This window comes from Rhinopithecus roxellana, chromosome 22, assembly GCF_007565055.1.
Source record: "Rhinopithecus roxellana isolate Shanxi Qingling chromosome 22, ASM756505v1, whole genome shotgun sequence".
Lineage (NCBI taxonomy): Eukaryota > Metazoa > Chordata > Mammalia > Primates > Cercopithecidae > Rhinopithecus > Rhinopithecus roxellana.
This window is the reverse complement of record NC_044570.1, coordinates 9,549,914-9,569,507: the sequence shown is the minus strand read 5'-3', so window position 1 is coordinate 9,569,507 and position 19,594 is coordinate 9,549,914. Positions and strand designations below refer to the sequence as shown.

General features: G+C 37.8%; 1 protein-coding gene across 16 annotated transcripts in view; it reads left to right on the top strand.

Moving 5' to 3' along the window:
- The first annotated feature begins 1,338 nt into the window (after positions 1-1,338).
- The window catches only part of UTY (ubiquitously transcribed tetratricopeptide repeat containing, Y-linked), a 229,739-nt gene continuing 211,483 nt past the window's right edge, over positions 1,339-19,594 (top strand). For 12 of the 16 annotated variants that reach the window (XM_030926240.1, XM_030926243.1, XM_030926241.1 and 9 more), the window contains exons 1-3: positions 1,339-2,514; positions 2,711-2,774; positions 11,578-11,686. In XM_030926240.1, coding sequence (XP_030782100.1) covers positions 2,363-2,514; positions 2,711-2,774; positions 11,578-11,686 — 325 coding nt within the window. In that variant the 5' untranslated portion in view covers positions 1,339-2,362. The remainder of the gene's footprint in view (positions 2,515-2,710; positions 2,775-11,577; positions 11,687-19,594) is intronic. The other 4 variants (XM_030926238.1, XM_030926237.1, XM_010356773.2 and 1 more) reach the window with 1 other exon arrangement.

Sequence of the window (19,594 nt, the reverse complement as noted above, 5' to 3'; positions counted from 1 at the left end):
AAATTTATTACTTAAAAAAAGATTCAATTTCTTCACTTATAAAGGAATATTTCTCCTAATGTCCATTAATGATTAACTTTTTCCTAATACCTAATAACTGGAGGGATAAGCAGTAAAATATTTGTTATATGGAATATTATGCAATTTGTCTTTTGAAAACAGTAATCGACAGAGGTGTTTAACATATATGAGACTTTTTATGGATTCTTCACATAGAAAAATATACACAATTCCGCAATATACTTACGCCATATAATATAAGAAAGAAAAATTAATCTTGGGACCCCAAAATCACTAAGTAAGGGAAAAGTCAAGCTGGGAGCTATGTCACTAAACTTGTCTCCCATTTTATTCCTAAATAAGATAGATACAAAGATAAGAAGCTACATACGTTCCTCAAAACGTGCCCACAAGGAAATTCCTTGGGGACAAAGGACAGACACAACTCAAAGTTATCCTTCTGACGCGCACAAGAGACAAGTGCATATCTGATTGCTCTCTCTGCCTTGTTATTTATGTATGTAAAAATACAGAGTCACTAGCCAGACTAAATTCTGTATTCAGTAGAAGGCTGATCAAGGACTCAAAAGCATGCGATCTTTTGTCTCTTATCTACTTTTTTTTTTTTGAGACGGAGTTTTGCTCTTGTTGCCCAGGCTGGAATGCAATGGTGCCATCTCGGCTCACCCCAATCTCTGCCTCTTGGGTTCAAGCGACTCTCCTGCCTCAGCCTCCCGAGTAGCTGAGATTACAGGCATGCGCCACCACGACCGGTTAATTTTGTATTTTTAGTAGAGACGGGATTTTCCATGTTGGTCAGGATGGTCTGAAACTCCCGACCTTAGGTCATCAGCCCACCTCCACCTCCCAAAGTGCTGGGATTACAGGCGTGAGCCACCGCGCCCGAACTGTCTCTTACCTACTTCTAACCTAGAAGCCCCCACTTGGAGTTGTCACTCTTACCTGACTGAACCAATGATGTCTCCCTAAAAGGTACAAAAGCAAGCTGTGCCCCCACCACCTTGGGTAAATATATCATGGGGAAGTCAGTCTTGCAAAATAAACTTTTTTAATTGAGTAAGACTTGTATATTTGGGGTTCAGAAATAAATTGTTTAACTTATTATTTCTAATTTTAGTTACAATTGAGAGTCAAAAAAAATTTTTTTTTCTTTTCTATGGGTTGCTGCATCTTAAAAGTGTGAAGGTCTTAATTATTGTTCTCTTAATTCCTATACACAGCAGCTCCTAGTCTTACTGAGACCTCATGGAATTACCGCAATAGAAATAAACATTTTGGATTTGTGGAGTAACTGGTTTTTTTTTGGGGGGGGGGGGATCACCATTTGTTGATTAGATAATATCATGAATTAATAAATACGGGTGCGACGTTGATTCCCTAGGACCTGGTTTACCGACTGAGGTAATAATGTATTATGCTTTCTCTTTAGACTTGGTCAGTGGAGAGGAAATGGGCAAAGAACCAGCCTATAGGGGTGACAAGGCCTTAGGGCCAAAAGTCTTGAGTCGCCTGAGGGTGAAGGTTTAGGGCCTGCGCAGCTTCCCTGCCATGCCCTGCAAAGTCTCTCATTCGCAAGGCTCGTGACAGTGGGAGCCTCATTCCGGACTCTCCTAAAGCCCATGGTGTTCTCTTTCTCACTTGCGCGCCTTCGGAGATGCCAGACGCCGCCCTTCCCATAGCTCTCTTCCCACCGCTCTCTTCCCCCTTCAAGTGTATCGCAACTGCAAAAAGACCACGGGCACACCATTCTCTAAACCTAATGCATTTAACTAGGACAACTTACAGGTTATTCCATCCCAGAGACTACCTTTTTTTTTGATAGACATGGCCATCAACCAACCAGGGGTCAGAATCAGAGTCAGCGTCTGTCACGTTCCCAGGTCCTTGCCGAACTGGAAGGGCGGGGTCCCAGCAGCCAGAGAGTACAGTGGAGCCTGACGTAAGTCAACAAAGATCACGTGATATGAATGAGTCCCCTAGATTGGCTACAACTGACTGGTTGGAAGCGGGGAGGTCGTGGCGGCTGCGTGGGGTTCGCTCATGACACAATTACAACTTTGTGCTGGTGCTGGCAAAGTTTGTGATTTTAAGAAATTCTGCTGTGCTCTCCAGCACTTCAAGCTTCTGCCTTTCCTGTAGTTTCCGAGATGTGATCCAGGTAGCGGAGTTCCGCTGCCCGTGCTTTGGCTGCTTTCGGCTTTGCCTTAGGTTTTTTTTCCTTGCAGCCGGTGAGGAAGCGATAAAATTGGCTTCATAGTCTCAAGCAGCGATTGAAGGCGTCTTTTCAGTTACTCGATTAAGGTTGGGTATCGACGTGGACTTGGAAATTTGTTGCATTTCCATGAATTCCTGCGGAGTGTCGCTCAGTGCCGCTACTGTTGCCTTAGGTGATGAGGCAAAGAAAATGGCGGCAGGAAAAGCGAGCCGCGACAGCGAAGAGGAGTCCCTTAGCCTGACAGTTGAGGAAAGGGAGGCGCTTGGTGGCATGGACAGGTACGCACCTCCGTCACCCGCCTGGTTGGCTGGCGGTACTCTCCGGGAAGGCCTGGACACAGCTTGCTCATGTTGGTGACGGGGTCATCCTCAGCTTGGCACTCATCAAGCTGTAGCTGTCGTTCTCGGACTCCGAAAGGGACGGGTCACTGGCTTTCTCAGACCACTAACAACCTCTTTATATCTCTCTCTACAGCCGCCTTTTCGGATTCGTGAGACTTCATGAAGATGGCGCCAGGATGAAGACCCTACTAGGCAAGGTAAAGCAACCCGGCGCGGACGGAGTCTTTGGTCCCCATTTTGCTCTACTAAGGCCCAGCGTCCCTTATCTCCCAGCCAGGATTACTTTGGCGCTGCTCCATGGCCAAGGGGTCGGAAAAGTATTGCCTTTGCATTCCGGGTACTCTGGAATACTTAGCCGCTTGCTCTAGCCTCCCTTCTACCCTGAGGGAAAAAAAACGGAGCGCTTTGGGACCGGGCTAAACCGGGTCCACACAAACATGCCTGTGACTTGAGGGCCTTTTGTTCCTGAATTTCAGCGTCACAAATCGTGAATGTGTACAGTTTTCAAAATTAATAACTTCCTGCGTCTTCCTGTCGCCTTTTGGCATTTGGCTCTTGCTGTCTAATTTTTAAACTTTTTTTTTTTTTAATATCCCCGGTGTCCTAAATGTAAGTAGTAAGTGAATTACAGCGGTGAAGAGTTTGCAGTAGTTAACCTATAAACTGATGCGTGTATGTTTAGCCTGAAGTTCAGTGATGTGTTTACTTTTTTAGGATCTACAATGCTGCAAATGTGATTTCATGAATGTGTGTGCTTTTTCCACTCAGGAGCCTTGTTTCTTAGGTGGCAGGCTCACAGCAGGAAGAATTCGTTGTTTGTCTGAAAAGTTGGCACTGTCGTTTAGTTAATGGCTGCTCGTATCAGCCAAGATGGCGGGTAAAAAGTGGGAGGAGCAATAAGGGGGGAAGCTTGTGGGGAGGGAGGAGGTATTAACCCGGAAACCTTAGCAATGAGTAGACTTTAAAGAGCGCTGCTGTAGCTTCATGTTGTTTAATAAAAATTATCATTATCTAAAAGTAGAATTCTTGCGTTATCCCCAACATAGATGGCAGCATTCTTTGACCTACATGTGCTTATTAATTGCAGCACGTTTGGTTACTCCCGTCTGAATTGTTGCATAACGGCCCCGGAATATTCCTCTGTGTATCTTTTTTTGTCCTCTGAACAAAATATTTTTAAAGTATTTGTATGTTGTCAGTTGGTCGCATGAAATAAGACGGTACAACAATCGCGCCATCTTTTAGATGCTGAAACCAGTAGCTAGGAATTTCAGTTTATTATTGCATTTAAGAAGGAAATACTAATTTTTTTCTCAAGATGAACATTTTACTTGCCAAAACGTTTTACTTTTGTAGTTTAATTTAGTACAGACACTAAGTTCTTTTACCTGTAATCTCTTTTGCATATTTGTTTAGGAGACAAATAATGACCAGAAAACTAAAATGTAATATATATGTGTGTATAATGTGTATATATGTTAGTAAATCCACTTCATTTGACTGATAAATGAGACATGAGTTAAACTTTGATTATTTATGCAAGTGAAAATCGCTTTATGAAAAACATGTTACAGTATCAATGATAAGATTTAAGAAACAGTGACTCTTGATCTGCCTTAATGTTTAGAATAGTTATAATGAAATGAAAGTAATTTGATGTTTTCTGGGATAATGTGGGAAAATACTGGCTGAGAACTTTAAATCTTCATATGCTGGAGTTTGGATGAATTCTCAGTGGATTGTGGTTAATTTTAAAGTTCAGTTTGGAATGAACTTTTCAGATAATATGGGATTTAAATTTTAAGGAATTTTTTTTCACATGTTTATCCTTTCCAACTTTGATTACAGTAACATTTTAAATTTGAAAAAGTGGTTTCATTATGTTTGGGGAGAACTGTAGCTTCATAAAACACTGGATAATGCCCTATGTTAAACTGCAGTGACTTTTTTGAAATAAAAAAAAAACACTAAACCTGTTCTGCAAGACAAATTATTCTGTAGTATGTATAATAAAATATTTTTTTCCCTTTCTCACAGAGCTTTGCCTATCATCACTGTTTCTTTAAAAAATTCTTAGAATGATCTATATCACTGATATTTCAGTTTTTATTCATATATATGTTTTCTATAAAAGTTTTATTTATAGATTTTACAAATGTCAGTATTGTTTTATAAGCTGCTAAAGGTTTAAAGTATTGTTATAAATATCTTTTTTTTTTTCCTGTCAAGTTTTCTGGACATTGAGGATACTCTATCCCAGTGACTAGTTTCTCTGATTTTTTTTTTAACCTTATACATAAACCCATGTATCAAACCATTAGGATGGTTATAACAGTATATTCCCTTACAATTCTGTAATTTAGGAATTTTTATAAGATTGTCATCTGAATTAGTGTAAATACTTTTCAGCAAAAACTTTTTTGGTGGAAGCTTAACATATTTAGATAATATACAGTTCACTTAAGTGAAGAACAAATGTTAGCAGTAGTAACTTTTATTTCATGTTGGAAAGCCTTTTAGGTTGATTTTGTTTGTATTATGATAAGAGTTTCACTCTGTCAAATAGAATGTTACTGTTACAGTATGCCTTCAATATAATGCTGGAGACATTAACAGGAAAAACACCTATTAAAATGCTTTGAGTGGTTTTTCACACTGTAATATTTGAATAGTGATATTTAAGATCTTGCATTATATGTGTTTTGTTTGCTAACTTGTAACATATATTCATTTCCAGTTCTAAAAATAAGTGTTTTGAGTTTAAAAACAACTATATAAATAATGTCACGTTTTGTTATTTAGAATTAAGTCTTTAATTTGGTGTATCAGGAAAAAGTATTTTATAGTTTGGAAGTTGTCTTCTAAACTACATACTGAAAGGGCGAACTTTACTGTATATTAAATCTCAATTGACCTGACTTAAAAAGAGAAATTTGTGTCTTCATGATAAACCTTAATAATAATGCTGATACAGTTGTAATGAATATTTATCACAAAACAATTTACAAATAAACTTCCATGTTATCCTTCTGCTGAATAGTTATTGCTGTGAGGGAGACAGCATTTTTAATCATTTTTACAGTTATGGACATTGAATGTTAGAAATTTTAGGTGATTTTTTTTTCTAAAGTATACTAACTGTTATATGGAATAACTAGGGCTAAGACGCAGCCCTACTGTTACGGTTGTTATTGTTTACATACTACTGGACAAAGTATTAAGTAGGACTTGTAAGAATGCTAATATAAAATTTTGGTACAACATCAGACATACCTATCTGAGGCAATTATAGAACATATTTTGATATCTAGGCACAGTTCCAAACTACATGAGAATAACTAGGCACTTTTCTGGGATTGGTTTACTTTACTTTTCTTTTCCCCTGAAATGGAGTTTCACTCTTGTCGCCCCGGCTGGAGTGGAATGGTGAGGTCTCACCTCACTGCGACCTATGTCTTCTGGGTTCAAGCGATTCTGCTGCATCAGCCTCTCAAGTAGCTGGGAATATAGGTGCCCACTACTATACCTGGCTAATGTTTTGTATTTTTAATAGAGACAGGGTTTCATCACGTTGGCTAGGCTGGTCTGGAACTCCTGACCTCAGGCGATCTGCTCTTCTCAGCCTCCCAAAGTGCTAGGATTACAGGTGTGAGCCACTGCATCTGGCCTGCTTTTATTACTAAATAGCTAGCTTTTAAAAGAGTCAAATTGAGCTAACTAGGGAACATTTGGAATTATTATGCCAAATAAGATTGTTTTGCCTGACATGAATTTCTGTGACTCAGATGGCAAAATTTCTTTAAAGGCATAATGCTGTAAGCCAGAATTAAATTTTAGTGCTTTCCAACCATAGTATGATATATTTGTTCTGACATAGATTAATTTTTAGTTTTGAAGGTTATTTTTACATTACAACTTACTGTGATGCTAATGAATGATCCCATTTTTTCTTAATGGCTATCTAGAAAGCTAATTTTTATGTTAAAGAATGTAAGATTGTTTCATTTGACAGATTAAGACCTAAACATACATATTTTATAAATTAGTCAATGACTGGCATATTTTATGAACTTGCTTTGAGTCTTCACATAATTAGCTTGTAAATTGCTACAACAACTCAGAGCAAAACAAATTTGAGAGTCCATGAATGGAACACTTTTATGAAGGTCATATTGAAGTAAGACTTCTCAGTTTAGATTGAACAAATCGTCCTTTAAATGGTAGGATGACTAACATGAGAACATCAGTATAGAATAAATGTGTGAAGGGCTTTAAAAGTTCACAGTAAAGGTTAGCTTATGAAAATAAAAGTTTGCATGCTGTTTCTTAATAGGACAGAGTTGTTACTTGGAGATTATTTGATTCATACCACAGCAGTGTATCTTGTAATTTTATTCAGAATTCAGATTTAAAATCAGACTTTAGCTTTTAGCAGATGTTTCAAGTAACTTACTTTCCTGTTCTTTTACTCGCTGATCTCATTTTGTTATAAGCTTTACTTGTCCTAGCATGGTGACTCTTGCCTGTAATCCCATCCCTTTGGGAGGTGGAGGCTGATAGATCAGTTGAGTCCAGAAGTTCAAGACTAATCTGGGCAACATGGCAAAACTCCATCTCTACAAAAACTAAGAAATTTGCTAGACTTGGTGACCTGTACCTGTAGTCCCAGGATGGCCACTCTTGCCCTCTTCAGAGAATAGAATACAGTATCTTTTCCCATCTATATACACTTTTAGCCTGTGTGTGTCCTTAGGTCTAAAGTGAGTGTCTTTTGGACAATTTATAGTTGTTTTTTTAAATCCAGTAATTCCCTCTATGTATTATGATTAGTGCATTATCTGTTTCTATTTAAAGTAATTATTGACAATAATAGCCTTTTTATTTCTCTTTTCCTGTCTGCCTTCCTTTTTGTTTCTTTGAATTTTTTTGTGGTGACAAGTTTTAATTCTCTTTTCATTTCACTTTGTGCATATATCCTATATGTTTTCTTTGTAGTTACCATGGCAGTAACATAAAGCTTCATAAAGTTATACCTATCTTTGTTTGTTTTTTTTTCTTTTTGATATGTAATTTTCCTCTGTTGCCCATGCTGAAGTTCAGTGGTGCTATGTCAGCCCACTGCAACCTCTGCCGCCTAGGTTCAAGCTGCCTCAGCCTCCCCAGTAGCTGAGATTTCATGTATCTGCCACCACACCGGCTACTTTTGTATAGAGACAGGCTTTCACCATGTTGGCCAGGCTGTTCTTGAACTCCTGATCTCAGGTGATCCACCTGCCTTGGCCTCCTAAAGCTCTGGGTTGACAGGTGTGAGCCACCACACCTGGCCAACAATCATCTTTTATCGGTTGTCAGAACTAAATTTCATTTTCATATAAAAACTGCTCTTTATATCTGTCCTTCAGGGATCCATTAATGTATTTTTTTAGAGTTTTTTTATGCCTTAAAAAATTTGATGCCAGATTTATTCATTATTTTTTCATCTGATTTACAATATTATAGGTTACCATATTTGTCTATATGTTACCTTTATTTTGTATTTTCAAATGGTTTTGTGTGCCAGTTAACATCATTTTTCTTTAACCTGTGGGACTACCTTTAGCATTTCTTACAGGGTAAGTGTAGTTGTAATGAAATCCCTCAAGTTTGTTTTTCTAGCAAGTCTTACTTTCTCCCAACTTACAAATCCAGAGGGATACAAAAACAGATTAGCAGTTATCAGGGGGTGTATTCCTTATATACAAACTTAGTAGTTGGCCCAGCACTCCTTGCTCATTCCACAACCGTGTTATTGCCTTAGGAATTCACATTACTACCTGCTATGTTAATTTTTTTCCAGTGTGAAACAATACTTCTTTGTGGTAAAGTATGTCTATCATCAGTTAGTTCTTTACCTTTGTTTGTCTGGGAATATGATTCTGCTTTTTAATAAAAGTATAGTATAATGAAGTATAGAATTTTTGATGATAGTTCTTTTCTTTGATTTTTTTTTTTTTTTCTTGAGACGGAGTCTCCCACTGTTGCCTGGGTTGGAGGGCAGTGGCGCGATGTCTGCCCACTGCAATCTCCACCTCCCAGGTTCAAACGATTCTCTTTACTCAGCCTCCCAAGTAGCTGGGATAACAGCCACCCACCACTACGCCCAGCTAATTTTTTGTGGACAGGGTTTCACATTTTGGCCAGGCTGGTCCTGAACTTCTGACCTTTTGATTCACCCACTCAGCCTCCCAAAGTGCTGAGGTTACGGGTGTGAGCCACTGTGTCCGGCCTGGATGATAGTTACTTTATTCTCCCATTTTTTCTCTCGGACTCCAGTTATGTTAAGATTGTAATGCTTGACATGATCTCAAAAGGTTTCTGAAGTTCTGTTTTTGTTCAGTGTTTTCTTTTTTTGGATTTGATCATTTATATTGATGTAGTAAATATTTAGTGTTGATTTTCAGTTTCTGAGTTGTTTCACTTAAGATATTCACCTTCAGTTCCATCTTGTTGTTGCATAAGACATATTTTCATTCTTTGAATTGCCGAATAGTATTTAATTTTATATATGCCGCTTTTTCTTTATCCAGTCATCCATTGGTGGACTTTGGAGTAATTTCCTATCTTTGCTATTGTGAAGCGAGCTACGGTAAACATACAAATGCAGTTATCATTTTGATACAATGACTTCTTATTCTTTGGGTATATACCATGTAATGGAATTGTTAGATTGAATGGTAGTTTTCTGTTTAGTAGTTTGAGAAATCTTCATACAGTTTTTCATAGAGTGTGCTAATACTCTATGAAAGTGTGTAAAGATTCATTTTGTCTGTATCCCTGCCAGTATCTCTTTTTTTTCATCTTTTTAATGATAGACATTCTGTCTAGTGTAAGATGATATCTCATTGTGGTTTTGATTTGCATTTCTCTGATGATTAGTGATGTTGAACATTTTTTAAATGTGCTTTTTGACTATTATGTGTCTTCTTTTGATCTGTTCTTGTTCTTTGTCCTCTTTTTCTTTTTTTTTTTCCGACTCTTGCTATGTCACCCAGGGTAGATTGCAGTGGCATGATCACAGCTCACTGCAACCTCAATCTCCTGTATTTGCCCACTGTTTAATTCTTTAAATATATTTGTAATAGCTACTTTGAAGTTCCTGCTAAATACAATATATACATTTATTTGGGGTCAGTTTTTGTTGATTGAAAAAAGTGACTTAGTATAATATGGTTACACTTACCTGTTTTCAGGTCTAGTACTGTTTGGTGGAGAATTAGACATTTTAGATATGTGGATATGTGTTTTAAGAAAATTTGCATAGAGAGGAGGGTACTTGTGGACTAAACTGTGAAACTCTTTGCTGTTGTGAATGTTAGCACAATGTTAAAATATAAAATTTCCTATGTTTTGCCTTTATTCCCTTTCCTCCTCCCTTTTTTTTTTTTTTTTTTTTTTTTTGAGGCGGGGCCTTGCTTTTTTGCTCAGGCTGGAGTGCGGTGGTGCAGTCGTGGCTCACTGCAGCCTCCACCTCCCGACTTCAAGTGATTGTCCTGTCTCAGCTTCTCCAGTAGCTAGGACTACAGGTGCGCACCACCATGCCGAGCTGATTTTTGTATTTTTAGTACAGATGGGGTTTCACCATGTTGACCAGGATGGTCTCTATGTCTTGACCTCGTGATACACATGTCTTCGGCCTCCCAAAGTGCTTCGATTACCCCTTCTTTTTTGTAGAACGCATTCACTATCCTTTTCATGCTGCAGTTACTTGAAGTCCTCTTTTCCAGATACTGCATTTTGTGTTAAGGAAGAACATTTATGTAAAGTACTTGGTATTGGACCTGGCACAGTGGGGCCTTAGTACAAGTAAACTCAGGCAGTGGTTTAGTAATTCAGAAAGAGGAGGCAGCAATTATAAGTAATCATTGATCTGCTTTCTGACACTAAAGATTGTTTACTTTTCTAGAATATTACATAAGTGAGATTGTGAAAAATATACTGTGCTTTAGGCTTGCTCCTTTTCTTCAACTTACTTTGAGATTTATTCATTTTGTTCTGCATTACCTGTAACTCATTTATTCTTGAAAATACTGAGCATCTTTTTCTTTGCAAATAACAAGCTGTTCGCATGTTATTAAGACTGTGGTTAGGAGAAGTTAAGTTTTTCAAAATCTGTGGTTAGTAACAAATTTTTTACAAATATTTGCAGCCAAATTTCAGGACACTGTTTTGATGTTTTAGTAATGTTTTCATTCAGTTTTTCTTCCTATAAACTCCTGAAAGTTCAAAGGTTTGATCTGAACCCATAACCCCCCACCAAAGTTTGTGTGAAATCTTTGAAACACAGTATATCTCAATTTGGGCTCTCCACATTCCAGTGTTCAAAAATTTCATGTGGTTAATGGCTACCAGAGTCAATAATGTTCTTCCAGTGCTTATTTGAGAGTAGTTTTGTTGTATAAATAAGGATAATAGTAAGAATTTAGATGTGCAGCTTTTATATAAAGTTATTAATGAGCTCCTAGTTTATTTTGTTGAGCATATGATATATTGTTAGATCATGACTATTGGCTTCATTAGTAAATTCTTTTTTTTTTTTAAGTCAATAAATTTTTATTCAAGGAATTCCATATTGTGATTTCTTCCACTGTCCATCAAGGTCACTTTAGATCCTCTAAACAGCTGGAGTCAAAAGATTTATCTTCAAGTTAGCCCTTTTTAATGAAACTGATACAGTTGTCCTGTCGGCCCATAATTACTTTGACTTATGTCATCTCCTTTTAATATGGTTATACTGATGAAGACTTCAAAATTCACCAAGAATCTTTGGGATCTAATTTCTTCATTAGTAACTTATTAAGAGAAGTTATATCCTGTCTGAAATGCTGAATTTAATCCTATGCCTGTGGAAGAAATGACATACATTTATGGTTGCTTTGATTTTTTTAAGAATCTCATGCAGTTGTATGTATTCTTCCAGGAAGGACACGCCTTTTTCTTAATGTTTATAACGTTTATTTCTAGGCTGTTCGCTGCTACGAATCTTTAATCTTAAAAGCTGAAGGAAAAGTGGACTCTGACTTCTTTTGCCAATTAGGTCACTTCAACCTATTGCTGGAAGATTATTCAAAAGGTATTGTTATTCTCTTTTTAGATTTCTTGCTTGACTTATGTTTGCACTGTAGTTGTAATGTTTTTTCTTTCTTCAGGGATACTACTGATTTTTACTTTCATTTAATAAACTAATAAACATAGTAATCAATGAGAAAGAATTTAGACTGAATAGAGATGTGAAAATTTTATGTGATTTCATATAAATATGCAGCAAATTAGATTATTGAGTAAAATGTATAATATCCTGCGTGTGTATTGCTATTTTGCTTGCCCTTGTGAAAATCATGTTTTTAAAAATGCTACCGCAGTAGAAAGACAGTAAGTTTGTTATCTTTGTCTATATTATACAAACGTGGACATTTTAGAAAGATCAGGGGAACAGTATTTCTCGTTTTTTGTCTTGATTTTCTTCAAAATTTTTCATTATAGTAAGAAAATATTGCAAGTCTGATCTGTAGCAGTGTGTTATTCTAAAGGAATACAGACAGCTCATCTCTGAGTTTGAGCCTTGTATACAGCAGATCTTTTTCATTCTGTCAGACGATTTTCCTTCTCAGAAATAGGTGGAGGGCTGGTCGTGGTGGCTCATGTCTGTAATCCTTTGGGAGGCCAAGGCAGGTGGATCACTTGAGGTCAGGAGTTCAAGACCAGCCTGGCCAACATGGCAAAACCCTGTCTCTACTAAAAATACAAAAATTAGCTGGGTGTGGTGACATGTGCCTGTTTTCCCAACTACTTGGGAGACTGAGGCAGGAGAATCGCTTGGACTTGGGAGGCTGAGATTGCACCACTACACTCCAGCCTAGGCAACAGAGCAAGGCTCTGTCTCAAAAAAAAAAAATAAATAAAAAAAAAAAAAGCAATAGGTGGAGGTAAGTTACTTAAGATAACTGTAAAAATTGTGTACTTTTCATAGTACCAAGCCACTGACCAAGAGCATTGTTTTTTTAGGAAATCATAACATTTTTACTTCTTACCCATATTCTCATACCATTGAATATTTTATAACTTTTGGATAGAAGTAAACATATTGGTAGAGAGTAGGTAGAGGTATTTTCCAGCACATATGGGTAGTGGAAAGAACAGTGGACTATGTTAGGATTAGAGGAAAGAGTTGGTGGGGTTATGCCACTCATGTGCTTTAGCAGTAGAGAGTATCTGATGTACCTCATTTTTTGTTAGGTTAAGCCAGTGTTTACTAATGAAATGTACTTTTGATTTGATACAGCATGCTCTATGGGTATGTATGTTTCAGCTGGCACTTTGCCATTTAAAAATGGTTTATATTAACAGATTAATTTCAGTTTCTCTGACGTCTTCCTCTTGATAAGTAGTAGGTTGAGGAGTAGTAGAAGAGAAAGTCAATGAACAGTAAATGGAATTCTTAGTACTTGTTAAATGGGCTTCATTTTAGCAGGTGACTTTTACTAATAATGTTTATTTATAAACTTTTATATAAAAATTTGGTTAAAATGTAATATTTCTTTCCCTTTTTTTTTTTTTTTTTTTTTGAGACAAGAGTCTTGTTTTGTTGCCCAAGCTGGAGTGCAGTGTCACAATCTAGGCTCACTGCAATCTCCACCTCCTGGGTTCAAGTGATTCTCATGTCTCAGCCTGCCAGGTGGTTGGAAGTACAAGTATGCGCCACTACACTGGCTAATTTTTGTATTTTTAATAGAGATGGATTTTCACCATGTTTGTTGGTCAGGCTGGTTTCAAACTCCTGACCTCAAGTGAACCACCTGCCTCTGCCTGCCAAAGTGCTGGGGTTACAGGTGTGAGACACTGCACCTGGCCTAAAATGTAATATTTCAAAGGAAGTGATTGCTGAAGAAAAATACGTAGGTTTTTCTAGTACACATTTAAGATTTTTTATGTGCGTTTAATATGTAAACTTGAGAGCTAGTAAACAAAGACCCTGAATTGAGAAGCAGATTTACGTAGAGACTGTCTGTCTTTGCTGTGTAGCAGTCATTTAATATGTATTTTTAATTTCTTCCTTTTTTTTTTTTGTTTTTGGAGACGGTGTAGCTCTATCTCCAGGATGGAGTGCAGTGGCACGAACTCTCACTTGGCTCATTGCAACCTCTGCCTCCCTGTTCAAGTGATTCTCATGCCTCCGTCTCCCCCGAGTAGCTGGGATTACAGGTGCCTGCCACCACTCCTAGCTAATTTTGTATTTTTAGTAGAGATGGGGTTTTAACATGTTGATCACGCTGGACTCAAACTTCTGACCTCAGGTGATCCGCCTGTCTTGGCCTCCCAAAGTTTTGGGATTACAGGCATAAGCCATGGCTGCTGGCTTATATTTTTAGATTTCTTAAAGCTTTAAGATTGAGAATTTAGTTACATTTTCTATTTAAAAAGAAGAGAAGACGTCTTGTGTAATTTTGGGTCCGTGAAGTGAATAAAGACTCCAAGGAAATTGTTTTGAAGGTTGTTTTGTTGTGTTGTGATTTGGGCACATGGTGGGTTAGACATTGGGCAAAATACATTAAGATCAGAGAAGAATAACTCTGACATTTAAGTTCTTGATTAAATGTTCTCTCAGGTCCATATTGGCATGTAAAGAATTAGTCTTTTGGCCAGGCACAGTGGCTCGTGCCTATAATCCCAGCACTTTGGGAGGCCGAAGCAGGAGGATCACAAGATCAGGAGTTCAAGACCAGCCTCCCAACATGGTGAAACCCTGTACTAAAGATACAAAAAATTAGCTGGCGGTGGCTCACATCTGTAATCCTAGCACTTTGGGAGGCCGAGGCAGGTGCATCATGAGGTCAGCATATCGAGACCATCCTGTCTACCACGGTGAAATACCGTCTCTACTAAAAATGCAAAAAATTATCCAGGCGTGGTGGTGGGCACCTGTAGTCCTAGCTATGCAGGAGACTGAGGCAGGAGAATGGCATGAACCCGGGAGGTGGAGCTTGCAATGAGCCAAGATGGCACCACTGCACTCCAGCCTGGGTGACAGAGTAAGACTCTGTCTCAAAAAAAAAAAAAAAAAAAAAAAAAATTAGCCTGGCATGGTGGCATGCGCCTATAATTCCAGCTTCTCCAGAGGCTAGGGCAGGAGAATTGCTTGCACTCTCTCTAGAGGCAAAGGTTGCTGTGAGTTGAGATTGTGCCGCTGTACTCCAGTGTGTGCAACAGGGCAAGACTGTCTCAAAGGAAAAAAAGAATCACTCTTTTTAAAGATAGAGGTTAACTTGATCACTTGTAGTAGTAGAGAAGAAAAGAAAGTGAATATGGAGCCATTCATTTGTATTTTATATTTATTTCATGATGAGTTGAAAGTTTTCCAATTACAAGCTAACTGAGATTCCAGCCATTCATAACTTTCTCTCTTCTCTTCTTCCTTCAAGTAAGTAATTTGTTACCTGTTACATTGACAGGCTCTTTTATTAAAAATTTTGGCTCTGTGATTTTGGTTCCTGTACATTTACTGTTATTCCCAGAATGATTAATAATGTATGTAAAACTTCATGTTTCTTTTTCTTTTTTTGTTTGCCTTTCCCTTTCTTGGGTGAAATTGTAATACTCTGCCCTGGTACATAGAGTATAAGAACATAAAATGGGTGCTTCCAAGTAATAGGTCTTTGAGTTAGGCTTCTCCAAAAATAATAATTTTATTTCATTTATGAGTGAACCTATTTTTGTTGCTGTTTAAATTGAAGTTGATATTTCTTTAATCTGAAGTGTTAATGTAGTTTGAAAATATAAAAATCTGTTTTTTTAAAAAAGGAGTTTGGTGTTTTTTTGCTTCAACTTTTATTTTAAATTCTGGGGTACCTGTCCAGGATGTGCAGGTTTTTTATATAGGTAGACATGTGCCATGGTTGTTTGCTGCACAGATCAACCCATCACCTTGGTATTAAGCCCAGCATCCATTAGCTATTCTTCCCAGTGCTCTCCCTCCCTGATTCTTGATTATAGCTTTTTTTCTGTTGCCTAGAGAAACAAATTCATGGGGAATTTGTTAAATATGTGAATTCTTAATCTATAATGTGGAAATACTGTTTGTTTATAGTATAAAGTAAAATATTTATATAAACTAGTGACCATAGCGTATGTTTCATGAAGGATAGTAGTCAGCGTGGTCTTGGACCAACCCACTTTTCCATTCTTTCTCACTTGTAGTTCTCAAGAATGACTGTAGAATGTACTGGGAATACAACATCTTGAGATGATGAGGCACTCGGCAAACAGCCCTGCTTTTTTCCCAGCTGCCTCCCACACCAGAAACAGGATGCACTAAAGAGCTGGTGGTGTGTTCTTTCAACTGTTTAGCTCATTAAGGCTTACAATGCCAGGGTGTAAAACTTAGGGCTGCTTTTCAGGGTTCCTCAGCCATGGTGCAAGTGGTCATGGACAGATGAGACTCCATATGCTCTGGGCAGCTTTCCTGTGCCTTAGGCTGAAGCTTGCAATGAATCCGAGGCTTCTGTTATCACAGATGGGCAGCATGGGGTAGGCTGCCTGTCTCACCAGACTTAGACTCAGTGTATGTGTGTGTGTGTGTCTGTATAAAACAGTGAATTTGCTTTACAATGGATATAGATTCTTGTCATTTAGGTTAATGTTATAAAGTCATTGTGCAAACTGAATTAGCAAATACTGAACTATTGTTCCTAAAGGGAAATACAGGATAAAGTTCCTATTAGCCTTTGATCACAACGTTGTTAGCTGATCAATACATAACTATATTTTATATGTATTTATGTTTAAAGATCCCTATTAAAATCTAAATTGTTGATTCATTATCATTGAACTCAAAGCCAGAAGCATTATAACTCGTGCCTGAATAAAATATATTTTTCTGTGAGGCACATCACAATCTTTTTGTACTTAGGCACATCAGATAGCTGTTTGGCACTATACATTGGTTAGTGATTTTATTTTGTTTTGTTATTTTATATTGCATTTTATTATTTTACTTTATTTATTTATTTTACTTATTTATATATATTTTTTGAGACAGAGTCTCACTGTGTTGCCCAGTCTGGAGTGCTGTGGTGTGATCTCGACTGCAAGCTCTGCCTTCTGGGTTCACACCATTCTCCTGCCTCAACCTCCCAAATAGCTAGGACTACAGATGTCCACCACCACACCTGGCAATTTTTTTTTTATTTTTAGTAGAGACAGGGTTTCACTGTGTTAGCCAGTATGATCTTGATCTCCTGACCTCATGATCCAACTGCTTTTGCCTCCCAAAATGCTGGGATTACAGGTGTGAGCCACCACACCTGACTTTATTTTTTGAAACATAGTCTCACTCTGTCAACGAGGCTGGTGTGCAGTGGTGTAATCTCAGCTCACTGCGACCTGTGTCTTCTGGGTTCAAGCGATTCTTGTGCATCAGCCTCCCTAGGAGCTGTGATTACAGGTGTGCGCCACCACACCCAGCTAATTTTCATATTTTTAATAGAGACAGGGTCTCACCATGTTGGCCAAGCCAATGTTAAACTTCTGACCTCAAGTGATATGCCTGCCTTGGCCTCTCAGTGCTGGGGTTACAGGTGTGAGCCACTGCACGCAGCTGGATAGTGATTTTTAAAAAGCGAAATTACTAACAAAAGAGCAAAAATAAGAAACATGTGATACTGCATATAGCAGGAAAAGCCTGCTTGTTTAGAGTACTTGACACATGAAGTCAGAGAAAGGCTCACCTCTTCTAACATTAGCTGGGAATGCGTGTATCCAGCGGCTTGAATTTTTTGCTGTCCTGTGCAGGTCTGTGAATAACTGTGAAACCATCAAAAGTATTGATTTTGTATACAAATAAATTCTAGTGAGTTGAATAACATAGAACCCACAAATAATAAATATCAATGAAAGCTCTGAAAGCTAATAAATTGTTGCAAATATGTCATATGATCTTTTAGCTAGAGATTCATGAAAAATTTTTAAAGATAAAGATTTTTCCTATATCATGTGGCTGTGTTCTTTTGTTGACAGTAAAGGGCAAAATATTGAGATAAACTCGTGTTCCTAGAATGGTATTATATGTCTCTGTGAAGCTGATAAATTTTTGCATATGCATCAGGTGGTTTTCTATTTATCTTCCCTGCATTCAAAGGTTAAAGACACAACGTCTTCATGTAATGTCCAATTAAATGTGTTTAGAATTCAGTCACGGTTCTAAAAAGTTATAGATAGCTTCCTTCTCTACTTCTTAAAAACCTTCAGAGATTTCTCAATGATCACAATTTGTGGTGTCACTAAGTAGTCTGATTTATTCAAGGAGGAAAATGCCATTTGAGAAGCTCCAAGAATAGCAGATTAGTGAGCATACCTCAGGTTTTCAGATATTCATGCCCATGCTCTCAGAACTATGGAATAGATTCATTAGGCAACTAGTAAAAGTTCTGTTAGCTTTGAGAACTAAAGAATTTGTGGCAGAACACATTGGAAAAACAGAAGGAACAAAACTTTCTTGGACGTTGTATGTAGCCAGTTCTGAGACCCTGATGACCTTGATGAGAATGTTATTTTAATAATGTCAAAGAAGTAACACATTTAAAAAGGTTTTCAGCAGGCCTACTAATTTGATTTGATGACTTCAAGAAGATGAAGAGGTAGGAATAAAAGAGTCATTTTGCTTTTCTACGTATCCTACAGCTTCCTTGTCTCTTCTTAAACCACAATATTTTCATGTTGGGGAGAGAGTAGTATGTCACAATGCAGGTCTATTGTGGTTTATGCTGGACAGGAGTTTTTTCCGAATGTTAGTATGTGTCAGTGCTACATTTAAAAGGAGATGTGTTTTAGGCACCATTACATTAGTGAGTATAAAAAGGTGCAAGAGAACAAGGTAGATACGTTAACCATTTATATAGTGCCAACTATGTGAAAGTTAATATATGTTCTTTTGGTAACATATTTGAGGGTAAAAGTATGAACTTCCAATCATATTCTCAAAAAAAAAGAAATCCAAAACTACACCAAAGACAGATGACAATCAAGGTGACCAACAGACTTATTTCCTTATTTTCTTTTCATCCTTCCTGTTGGCTTACTACTTTTCCATAGCTAATTAACCTACTCCTTTAGAGGCATATATTGGGTAGCAGCTGAGGATGATAGAAGAAATACTGTTTCTTTAGTTAGAGCATAGTCAGAAAACAGAAGCATAGCTTGAGATCTATCCTTTTATTTTGTGTCTATCTTGAGAAGTCATCTTTCTTTTCCTGCCACAGCTACCATCCTTCACCTCTGCTCCTATATTATTAGTACTTTTCAACCCTGTGTATTCTGTGTGCACTTGTACCATCACACTCTGCTTTAGTTATTTTCGTTGTTGTGTTTGAGATGGAGTCTTGCTCTGTTGCCCAGGCTGGGGTGCAATGGTGTAATGTTGGCTGACTGAAATCTCTGCCTCACAGGTTTAAGCAATTCTCCTGTCTCAGTCTCCTGAGTAGCTGGGATTACAGGCCTGTGCCACCATGCCTGGCTGATTTTTGTAGTTTTGGTAGAGACAGGGTTTTGCGATGTTGCCTAGGCTGGACTTGACCTCCTGACCTCAGGTGATCCTCACGCTTCAGCCTCCCAAAGTGCTGAGATTACAGGCATGAGCTACTGCACCTGGCCTCTTTTTTGGTGGTGTTGACTAATATTATCTAGTCAAAATTTTCCATCTGGAAAGATTATACTAAGCATGCCAGGGTCATGAGCCCTTCTTAACCCTTTTCTATTTCTTTGCTTTCTTGTTTAAATTTCTTACAGTACATGGCTTTTCATTCTTCAGTCATTTCTTGCTTAGGTTTAGGTGCTTGGGACCTGCAAGGAAAGATTAAGAGACTTGATGTCATATAGTAAGGCCAGATACAGAACTCAAGTTGAGCTGACTTGAAAGTTACTTTTCCTACTATATTCTGCCGCTTTTTCAGTCTTACCCGTTTCACACTGTTTACTAGTCTCTATTTTT